At 34.4% G+C, this 12,035-nt stretch overlaps 1 protein-coding gene across 1 annotated transcript in view; it reads right to left on the bottom strand.

Annotated features, from left to right (window-relative positions):
• The window catches only part of LOC124353001 (neurofibromin-like), a 76,187-nt gene that overhangs the window by 42,374 nt on the left and 21,778 nt on the right, over window positions 1–12,035 (bottom strand). Inside the window, 6 exon segments of the mRNA XM_046802782.1 lie at window positions 2,144–2,330; window positions 6,624–6,807; window positions 7,460–7,479; window positions 7,481–7,654; window positions 8,132–8,260; window positions 9,127–9,274. Coding sequence (XP_046658738.1) covers window positions 2,144–2,330; window positions 6,624–6,807; window positions 7,460–7,479; window positions 7,481–7,654; window positions 8,132–8,260; window positions 9,127–9,274 — 842 coding nt within the window.

Genomic DNA, 12,035 nt, shown 5'->3' with positions numbered 1-12,035 from the left:
ATGTCTTTCTTTGTAGATTAAGATGGAAAACCCTGTTAAAATCCTACCCTTGACGGTTCAAATGGCTAAAGAGGATGACAATGTAAATAAAAATTTCTTTTCATAACGAGAGGGAAAATTCAAAGCCATAGTTCATTTTGTTCTTGATACATATGGTGGAAAACGAACAGACAGAGGAAAATCTTTTGAAGAAGCCTTAGTGATAGCTAAGCAAAATACAGGGTGTTTGAAAAGTATGGGTACAGCTTAATATTTTTAAACCCATAGCAGATAACATCTATAAACTTTGTACAGTGTCATATGGCTATGTAAACTATTTTTCCTTGCTATTACCATGACATGCCAACCATGGGGGGACGGCCCACAGAGGAAAACATGGAAATCTTAAATTGAAGCATGGGTCGAGTGATACCTCATTTGAAAGAGCTCACTTAGTAGAGTTGAATGCCGCAAACCGCATCACAAAAGGTTTATCCAATCAGAAATGGCAGGTTGTTTTAGGTACACATTGTGAAGTACATTATGCGCTGCCATTTCTGACTGGATCGTCGTATTCTGCTGCGGTTGGCGGCGTTTCACTCTACTAACCAATGTGTTTTCAATGACTTTTTTTAATTTGCAAATTATGTCATAAATTAGAACACAATAAATAAAACTAAAAAAACATTGTTATTTATTGTGTTTTATTTATTGTGTTCTAATTTATGACATAATTTGCTAATTAAAAAAAGTCAGTGAAAACACATTGGTTAGTAGAGTGAAACGCCGCCAACCGCAGCAGAATACGACGATCCAGTCAGAAATGGCAGCGCATAATGTACTTCACAATGTGTACCTAAAACAACCCGCCATTTCTGATTGGATAAACCTTTTGAGATGCGGTTTGCGGCATTCAACTCTACTAAGTGAGCTCTTTCAAATGAGGTATCACTCGACCCATGCTTCAATTTAAGATTTCCATGTTTTCCTCTGTGGGCCGTCCCCCCATGGTTGGCATGTCATGGTAATAGCAAGGAAAAATAGTTTACATAGCCATATGACACTGTACAAAGTTTATAGATGTTATCTGCTATGGTTTTTAAAATATTAAGCCGTACCCATACTTTTCAAACACCCTGTATACAAATGTTCAAGTTTATAGCTCAATTCATTCTCAATATATCATCCTGTAACAGACTTTGCTAACATTTATTTAAATCTCATGAAGAGACATGCACCATCATAAAACTCTATTTTATCTACATACTGTACAACTAAACTGAAACACTATATGAAACAACTTTTATTTGGGCAATTAAATACAGTACTTAAAAGTGTTGTAAATTTCTTTAATTGATCCATTATTCTTTGACAATAATACCTTTTATACTATTTACATGAATTATTTATTGTTTGGTTAATAAGAAAGTTTTCATATCGTAAAATTAGGCACATCCAATACCATATTAGAAGGTTAGTCCTTTTTTTCTCGATATAGAGACATTAAGTTGGAACATAAATAGAATATTTAGTGCCCACTAATCATAAATAATCTATTTATGTTTCATTTAGAGGTTAATTTCAAAGTCACAGTCCTTTAAGACAGTTAAAGTACTAAACAATTAAATAACCTCACAAGAAATTATAGGTTTTTAAAGTAGTCATTTTGGGACTTTTAAATACAAAACTTTATCTATAAAGCCAAAAAGATGTTTAAGCCATTTACATCTTTCTACCTAATTTATAAAAACAGGAATAAGTTACACAAAACTTGAAACTATAGCAGAAATATTGCTCAGGTATAACCTTTATAACCTTTGCTAATAATCCAAGATAACCAAATATAAAATTAATTAATATTTGAAATTCATTTGCACTGATATTTGATATTATTCTACTTCAAATTAAGATGTCTAAAATGTTATATCCACTGACAGTAGTACTTACATACAAAGTCATATATTTATGATGATAAATACTAAAGATTTTCCAGCAAATATTGTTATAAACTAAATTGAATAATATATTAGTAATCATTCTAATATGAGCTCCATTTCAAGTAAAGATAATAAAAGTGAGGAAATTTGTAAAAAAACACCTGGATAATGTTATTCCAAGCATAAATAAAAACCACACGGCTCTCTATCCTGTCCAACCAGCATACCTGTAGTGAGAACCGTGGAGGCCTGGGCCAACTCCTGGAACAGGTGATAGTTCGGCAATAGATGTGTGACGGTCATCTCCTCGGGACCACAACGGATATCCGACTCCTCGCAGAGCAGACTGAAGCAGGACATGGCTACCAGTACAGCTTCAATGTCGATACTCCATAAGTACATGAAGAAAACCACCTACACAAAGCATAGTGTGATGAGGCATAAAGAGCTGAGTAAGGAACAATAGTTCACCAGAGGGGTTCACTTCTGATTGGTTTTTACCTTCCAGTTGAACCTACACTAGGCACAGTAAAAACCAATGTGTCACTTAAATCTGGGCAACCTTATGGATGTTCAGGAGCGGCACATCACTAACTGCACATGTCGAGATATTGGGGTGCAAGGGTAAATCGATAGATCTGTCTACTGCGGGAGATGACTGTTGGACTTGGTTGGACTCCCAAGGTATTAAGGGCTGTTACTGGCCTAGACATAAAAGGCTGTTAGTAGCCTAGACATATAACCCTCTGCCTGCTTTGAAATGAAATGAAAAATGTCTTTATTAGAGGCGAAGTTAGGACTATAAAGTCCTCTCTACCACTTAACCTGCCTGCTTTAACTGGTACAGAGATGGCTTCCAATTCTTCCACGGAAACATAACTGAGATTAATGCCCAACATTTTTCCTCATGAATACAGGAGGTGGCCCCTATCCCTAACCTTACCCATCAAGAATATCCGTCACACTGGAAGCAGCGCAAAGGTCCTTTCAGGACTAAGTGCAATTTCTCATCTCTGTATACTTCTTTGTAAACATAACTTGTTTTTACAATTGCTGTACAGCTAAAACATGGGATCAATATTCCAATTTTAAAATAATCCAAAGCAATGAAACAAAAGATCATTATTTTATCATTAAAACTTTATACAGCAAAATTTTCTCATGGATAGAGAAATCTCATATCCGATCCTGCAACAATGAGTGTTGTTATGAATGGTTAAGGAAAGATGGAAATAACAGGAATGTTATTCATATTTCACATTTTTTAACATATTTAAAATCTTTTGAATAAATATTATAGTGGAAAAAAGGGTTTTTCTTCCTATGAATGTGGGTTTGCCAATGCTTTATTCATAGTCATATGCTCTCAAAGTTAGCAAAGAAAGACCTGTCCTGTTAACACGTTGACGCCACGGTGGCGTCAAGTACAGGGGTATTTTTAAGCCACCGAATGAATTACTAATTATTTAATAATCGTCATTCTCGCTATATTAGATGTTTATTTAGATGTCGAAGAATACCAAATCGACCTTGGTTTCCAGGAATCAGTTTTCAAAGTATTGATTAATTTTTATAATGTTTACAAACTTGAGTAACAGCTGATTTCTAGTCAGACGCGATTCCCGCCAGTTTCTCACATGTTTATATTACTTTTGCTGTCTCGGCTTCCCGCTGTTTTCTCACTTTCACTGTTGCTATTCGGGAGATGAGTGAGTTTGAGGTTATGAAACGTAATTCTTACTTGGTTGTGTATTATTATTAGTGAAGTGAATAGTTTACGTTTTCTGTAACCATGGACCCTTCACCGTCTACACTATCTACTAGGAAAACCATTTCTGACGATACATTGAATAGTATATTGAATGGTAGCCTAAGCTCGGAGAGTACTGAAGACGAAAACATTGTGAGTGATTTCGACATTGAACTTTCCCGACGATCAATTTCGTTCTTCAACACCACTGCCAGACAACACCGGCGGGTCTGATTCTTCTAGGTCACCGTCGCTGCAAACTAAAGTCTACTACGTCTGTGAGTACTGTTACCTCTTCTTCCGGTTACTCAGTGTAACCTCCCCAACACAGCTAAATGATATAGAACAACAGTTTGTTGCTTCACAGCCACATGATTTACCAAGCCACACAAAATACTGCACATAGGCGTACTAGGCGCATGGTTGTCCCTGCTGTTCAGTGGAACTAATGTTAATTCCTCAATGAAAAACTTTGATTATGTTTCTAAACAAGCACTAAAAATACAAATGCAACATAATGCAGAACCTGCAGATTTTTTTTAGACTTTTTTATAAATGACGAGTTTCTTGACTTGCTTACAACTGAAATAAATGCTCAAGCTCAGTACATAATGGCAACTACCAATCAAAGACCTCACTCTTCAAATAAAACTTTGGAGCGATGTTGACCAGGAGAGGAAGTAAAAATATTTTTTGGGCCTATTGTTACATATGGGTGCTCTCAGTGCCTAGAATGAGAGACTATGGAAGACTCATAGACTTTACAACATTCCATGTTTCAAGCAGTATATGAGCCGAAAATAGGTTTTTTGCTTATTATGCAATGCTTGCATTTTGCTTGCAATCCATTTGGTGAAGAGCCAGTACCAGATGACCGACTTTACAAAATTAGGCCGGTTGTAGATCACTTTAACAACACTATGAAAAGCTATTTATGAAACCAGGGCGGGAACTATGCATTCATGAGTCTACGGTGTTATGGCGGGGAAGACTAATTTTCCGCCAGTACATCAAGAACAAAAGACATAAATATGGTATAAAGCTATATGTACTGGACAGAACCAAATGGACTTGTCATCAACTTTGCTGTGTATGCCGGAGTCAATGATTTTGACCTTGGAGGTGTCGGTCATTCAAAAACTGTGGTCTTGCATCTTATGCAAGATAGGCTTGACTTAGGTCACGCGGTATACATGGACAATTATTATAATAGCTTTGACTTGGTCTAAAGAGCTACTTGACCGGAAAACCTTCACACTACAGGATCCCTCAGAGCTAAACGCAAAAAATACACCTTCCGAGGTTGTAGAGACCAAGCTCGCAGTGGGGAGGTAACATGCTACTACGCTGATGGAGTTGCAATTGGTAAATGGCATGACAAAAGAGATGTACGTTTTATATTTCAACAGAGCATGTTCTTGACATGGAAGAGTGTAAGAATAAACGAGGTGAAACTACAATGAAACCCACAGCTATAGTTGAATACAACAAGTACATGAAAGGAGTTGATCGTCAAGATCAGATGCTGGCTTATTACCCTGTCACACGAAAAACCACACGATGGTACAAAAAAACTTCATTCACATCATTGAAATGATGGTGGTGAATTCGTACATGATGTTCAAGAGCCATTTCTGGATTACAGCGTCTGTCTCTCTGTATGACTATCGCTTGTGTGTGGGTTGAACGACTACTACCACCTGATTATGTCTCTTCAAATCGAGGAATGAGAGTAGACATCCAACCAATTCCAGGAATGCATTTTGCATCTAAGATGCCTGCTGCTCCTAGTGGAAGGACCCTACGAAAGAGATGCTGTTTGTGTCTACGAAAAGGGAGAGGAAAGACACAATCTTCTACTGTACCAAATGTCCGGGACAGCCTGGTCTGTGCTTGGGCTCTTGTTTTGTGCAGTTTCACAGTGTGACGTGAAATGAATATGTGAACTTCTTCTAAATAGCAATACATAACATATTTAAGTATTCAATATATTCCAATTGTGTGTTTTTAGAGTTATTACAAAACAGTGAATTGTAAGCAATGCGCCTTTCATTCATCTCAATAATCTGTTTTACGCAATATATTCTGCGTACTTGAAATATTGCCTAATAATTATACGTTTTACTGCCAATCCTAAATCTTTTTCAGGTATTACTTTCATAAACTTTTATGACGCCACTTTGGCACCATAAACTTTTATGTAAAATAATGTTTTACCTATAAAAATTGTGATATTTATTGATATTGTTAGTAAATAAAAGCCAGTACATATTATCACAAGTTTCAAGCTACAACTATTTAGTAGTATGATGCAAGTCAAAAACCATTAGTACCGATGACGCCACGGTGGCGTCAAAGCATTTGATACACCAAAAACACGTTTTTTTTTTCTTTTAGTGATTACACATTCCATATTTGTAATGCTACACGAATACAATAAGCTAAAAAAAATAAGTTTTGGGATTCCGGGTGCTATACCCGGAAAAAGGGCTGGGCTTGAACGTGTTTAAAAGTATCAAACTAATTAACAAAATATATTTAAGAATGTGATAGGCTAACCAATGGATATTTTCATGTGCAATATGATTTTCACCATACACAATATATCACATCACACTCTTTCTAAAGCGATTTTGGGGGTAGGTTTTAACTGAGGGTCAGTGTTAACTGACGGAAATATTACATCAATATGTACAAAAAATAACTTTATCCTCAAATCCTAAAGACGGTTCAGGACTAAACAAGTTATTTTTTTATTTAAGTTGTTTTACTACAACACCTATAAGTGAAAAAAGAGGTTGAAGTACAAAGCCTCATTCTCTGCAAATGGTAAAAACCTGAACTGTATTAAAAATTTAGTAGATGATTTAGGATGCCTGTAGTTCTAAAAGTAGGTAATAATGCCACCTACCAATACAAGTTACAAGTTAGAAAATTATTAATTAACTATTTCTTACCTCTAATTTGATGTTAGCTTGCTTGCAAATAGGAATATGACTCCCAACATTGGCATATTCCTTGTGGCGTGACAGGAATTCATTGCGGCAAACTAAAATCTCTCTCAGCCATTTCAAGATGTCTGTGTAGTTTAAAATCTGATGTTGGATTAGCTTCTGAGATATGGAGAAGAGAACTTGTGAACTAAAAGATCAGAAAGAACATATGAAAAACCTCGTTTATCCACGTATTTGCATGAAAATAATACAAAAATAAAGTGAATGTTTACAAAAACTATTTGATTTTACGCAAAAATTTAGAACATGACAATATGAGACATATCCAATCTAGACTTTCAAATGATTTTAAGTAGTAATAAATAAAAATATAATATCTAAGTATGTAAAGAGAGAGTATGTGCCATATTTTAGTACAATCTATTATGAATGCCTGCATCACAAATGTAACAAGTTTCAGTTCTAATTATTACACACTACAATTAAATCATTCAATTTCTTGATTAGATAAATTTATTTGTGATGAATTTCAGATTTGAGTTTTTTTACGTGCACGATTAAATAAATTCCACGTGTAAAAGTTATTTGAACAAAGTATTGTTTTTTTAAATATAAGTCGTGTATTCCGTTAATTTTTTTATTTATTAATACTGGCATCACTTTCTTTACTTTATAATAAAAAATAATGGTTCTAAAACTAATTCATGTGGTATTCCATATTACCAGTCTATAATACAGAATTTACTATGGTTCTTTTGTTACTTTAATGTGCTACAGACACAAATATTCTGAGCAGAGATGAGCACAGTGTTAATTAATTACAAACCTGACCAACGCACCTGACATCCCAGAAAGTGTTTTATTGGTGCCTCTGGATTCCATACTTCAATTTTCTCTGGCTGGTGCAGCACCAGAAGAGCCTCCATGGCCTCTTGTGCTACGTCAGGCATTGTGGGCTGGTGTACCAGACTCACCAGGCCATTGATCAACTCCAGTGTGGAACTTTGAATCTCATGCCCAGCCTTGCCTTGGTTCTAGAACATACAAACATATATACAAACTGACAATTACTGCACACAATTTCAAGGTTTTAAAGATGTTGTCATATGCTTGATGTGGTCTTATGTCTATCTTCCAACTCTAATTAATTTGTTTTATAGTCAAATTAAAGCAAATTAAAATTTTCCTCTTTTATCCTGAATACATAGAAGAGAAATAAAGATAAATATCAGTGTGATACCAAACTTTTGTTTTTCCACATACCAATCCAATGATGTATCACAAGAAAGAGGTGTTGACTCTCGAAAATTTAGAGTTTAGGGCAGTCCTTTATATTTTGATTAGCCTACTCCGAATAGTATCTTCAATTTTCAAACAAGAATAAAATTTTTCCACTGAAAATCTTAAAATAAAATCCTCCATTTCGTATAAACTTAAAATTAATTATGGTGTAGACTAACCTTGATCATTAGGTTGATATAGACAAATGTTTAGTCATGCCTACTACTTACATTCAACATGAGCATTGGGTCTGCATGTATAAGCCTGACCAAACACAACAACAGAGTTTTGTAGCCTGGAGTCTCCTCTCCTCGGTCTTGGAATCTGGACTTTGAGTCTTTACTTTTCAGCGTCAGAGACTGCAATCAAAATTTTTGTACATTATACACTCAATGTAATTTACAATTACCATAGTGCCTGGTGATTTGCTCACAGCCTGTTCCAATATTGTCCGTATGTATGTATAAGGCTGTGAGCAAATCACCATATATATATATATATATATATATATGTATATAATCTACAAATATGGTTCAATTCTAAATACAATACTCACTTAAATAACTGCTAATGTAACTATTAAATATGTTATAACATTTTTGCAAACCTTCATAAAACATGGCAATGGCAGTTTTAATGTCGGGCAGAAAGTCAATAGGCGCTCTAGAGAATGTTGGATAACTTAGAACTGGTTTTACTGAAGGTTGCTAGGTCTACTGTGCTTGTTTTACTAAAACACTGTAAAAACTGCAAATATAAAGATAATATACTACATTGTTTTGTTTTACAAGGTTAAATTTTGAGCTAATATGAAAATATCAATATATAATTATTTAAACTAAATTTTTAAATAATATGTTTTGTTAATTTACTTGCCAAATGTTCATTATGTAATTCCACTTTGATAAAGACACATAAGTAAAGTATTTTTGTGAAAAAGCCTTATTTGATAAATAGACTAAAACCATATTAGTCTAAAACAATATCAAAACCCCAGTGTTTCTACCACTTTTATATAAATAAGTCCACCGATCCATAATTCATAAAATATACATAAAACAAGTAAATATAATAAATAAAAATTTTTTCTGTAATGATTAATATAAATAAATTATACAATAAAACAATACAATGGATTATCAAAGGATCTGACACAACGCACACCTGGCACAAATGAGGCACACTACTTGAACTTACTGTTGATATAGTTTGTACTATATGTCACCTGAATAATTCTCTGGGGTGTATTGGTAATGATGTAGCCCTGGGTGACCTTGTTGTGGGTGTCACTGAACATTGCCCTTAGTTCCGAAGACTTGCTGTACACAAGGTCGATTTGGGGCCACCACTGCAGCCTCGGCTGAGTTATGATCCTGTGACCATCATTCACTTTTTATTAGAATAATGGATAGACTGCTCAACAGATTATATCTTTAGATGTGTGTATGATTATATAAGACATATGCATCATATATTTATTTATTAACACTTTAACAAGGAATCCTGAGAAAGAGTCACGCAAAAACATGATGCCTGCCACCATGATTAATCCTGATCGCACAGTGGAAAACACTCTATAGACAGACTTTCATGAAGTATATTTGTTCATCTGAATGCGCATGCGACCAAGTGGAGAGTTTTCATGGTTCCCAATAGATGACAGGTTGCTTACTTTTACACTTTTTCAGGATGTGCCACAATTTTAACTAATCTGTTTCACCCAGACTGCACAGACTGCTTCTGACTTTCGCACCATTAAAAGTTTTGTTTAAGAATCCTATCTTCTTTGACTTTATTGAATTGACATCTACGTATAGTCTTGACTCGGTTAGTTTATGGAAAAATACTGACAAATTATTGTTCTTTTCTTCTATATTATAGAATTTATTATTATATATTATTTTAATTTTTGCAAAAAATTTCCATTTTTAAACATTAAAAATATCTTACATTTATTGAGGTAACCAAACACATTTATATTACAAAATAAAAAGCTAACATAAGACACTTGTACAGTAAAAATAATCCATCAATCAAAATTGATTAAACAAATTCCATAAATATAGGGTTATCAAAAAAGAATGGTGCGGTTTCAGTAATTTGTAAGAAGATAGTAGGGAAATGTCAAAATGTTAAATTGGTATCTCTGAAAGCCTTCAATGCAAAAGTTTGTTTATAAGCTGTTCTAACCTCAAAATTAGTTCTTATATTGTTGTTGCAGTAGTTTAGTGAGTTTTATATTCTCTGATAAAGAGAAAGCAAAGTGGATTTTATTGTTGGCTGAATTAAAATCCGTAATTTTAGTTGAACGTATGTTCCGACATGAATTTTTAAAAGATCCACCACACAAAAATAACATAACATGGTGGTTTAAACAATTGAAAGAAACTGGATCAGTTAAGAAACAGAAATCAATTGGCAGACCAGGTGTATCAGACGAAACGGTTGAACTTAATAAACAATTGGCAACTAGAAGTCCTGGGAAGTCCCTCATCGAAATCTTGAGTTAGGTATTCCAAAAACAACAGTTCACAAAGTTTTAGATAACAAAAACTCAAATTCACGCTTATAAAATCCAGATACTGCAGGAATTGAAACCCAATGATTGTGTAAACCGTTACAATTTCGCTAATAAGTGAACAGAACAAGTTGGCCAGAATAAGTGAAAACGATTAATTTTTAGATGATGTAATTTTGACAGGTGAAGCTACTTTCCGTGTGAGTGGATGTGTTAACAGACACAAATCACGAATATGGGGCTCTGAATACCAACACGTAATTATTGGAAAACAACATGATTCACCTAAGTTGTATGGTGTGGTGTGATGAAATATCGTGTAATTGGGCCTTTCTTCTTTGCTGAAAAAACAATTAATGGAGTTGTGTGTCTTGTCATGTTAACGAATTATTGCTTTCCTTAGCTAGTTGAACTCGAAAACATTCATCAACTTCTTTTCCAACAAGATGGTGCTCCCCCACACTTCAGTGCAATCGTCACGGACACTTTGAACATAAAATTGGAGATCTTTGGATAGGCCTGCAAAGACCTATGCTGTGGCCTCCAAGGAGTCCAGACCTGACACCTTGTGATTTTTTCTTGTGGGAGTAGATCAAAAGCATTGTTTATTAAAAAGAAAATTCACGACCTGAATCACTTAAAACACAGGATTAATGAAGCAATGACAACCATAACTGAAGAAATGTTAACGAATATTTGGAGAGAAGTTGAGTATCGTTTGGACATTTTTCGAGCGACTAAGGGCGCACATATTGAAATTTATTAATTATATAAAAAAACTTTTTGAGACGACAACAAATTAGATTAATAAACAACATTAACTGTAAGTAGTTCGGGTTTTCTTTAAACCATGTTCGAAACCACACCATTCTTTTATGATAACCCTGTATAATTTTCAAATAACACACACATACATCATATCTCAAGGCAATACGTTAATCTTGAACAACTAAATTATTCACAAAGTAATTAATTTCACTATAACATTAACACATTGACTGTGGCAGACACCATACACCGCAGTCTTAGTACTACGTTCAATGTCACTCAATATTGAGCAGTGAAGGTGTTAAAGATCACAAAATCTTGCTATAATATTTTTAATGCACAAGATAAATACCATTTTGTTAGACATTAACATTAATCAGATTATAATAGTGGTGCACGTTTGCAGCTTTGCCCATGGCAATTCTAAGTAAGATTGGTAGTAACATTTACGTTGGTGTAGGCTGTTCCCAAACATTACTAAAATCTGTGGTAGTCGTTAGAGTAAGCCACTGTTTCCACACCCTAACTCTCTCCATTGCACCAGGCCCGCAATCTCATGGGTTCAAATATGGATATATTGAACACCGTTACATTCGTAACTGTAAGCCAACATTTTCAAATTTCAATCAAATTTTCAAGTCTTGGTATCAAATATTTACAAAGGGTATTTTCACAAAAGTCATATTGTGGTTCAGGGGCCACTGATTGTGGTTATCCACTATATCTCATGATTAGTTGTGAAGACACGCAAACAAATATTGTTTTGATCGTATGTAGTACTCCAAGTGGTTATTCAACGTTTTGATCATTCTGAATATGATAAAAATTATTGTTAATAGAATCGTTGA

The sequence above is a fragment of the Homalodisca vitripennis genome, chromosome 1 (assembly GCF_021130785.1).
Source record: "Homalodisca vitripennis isolate AUS2020 chromosome 1, UT_GWSS_2.1, whole genome shotgun sequence".
Lineage (NCBI taxonomy): Eukaryota > Metazoa > Arthropoda > Insecta > Hemiptera > Cicadellidae > Homalodisca > Homalodisca vitripennis.
The sequence above is the reverse complement of the archived record's forward strand: the minus strand, read 5'-3'. Positions and strand labels throughout refer to the sequence as shown.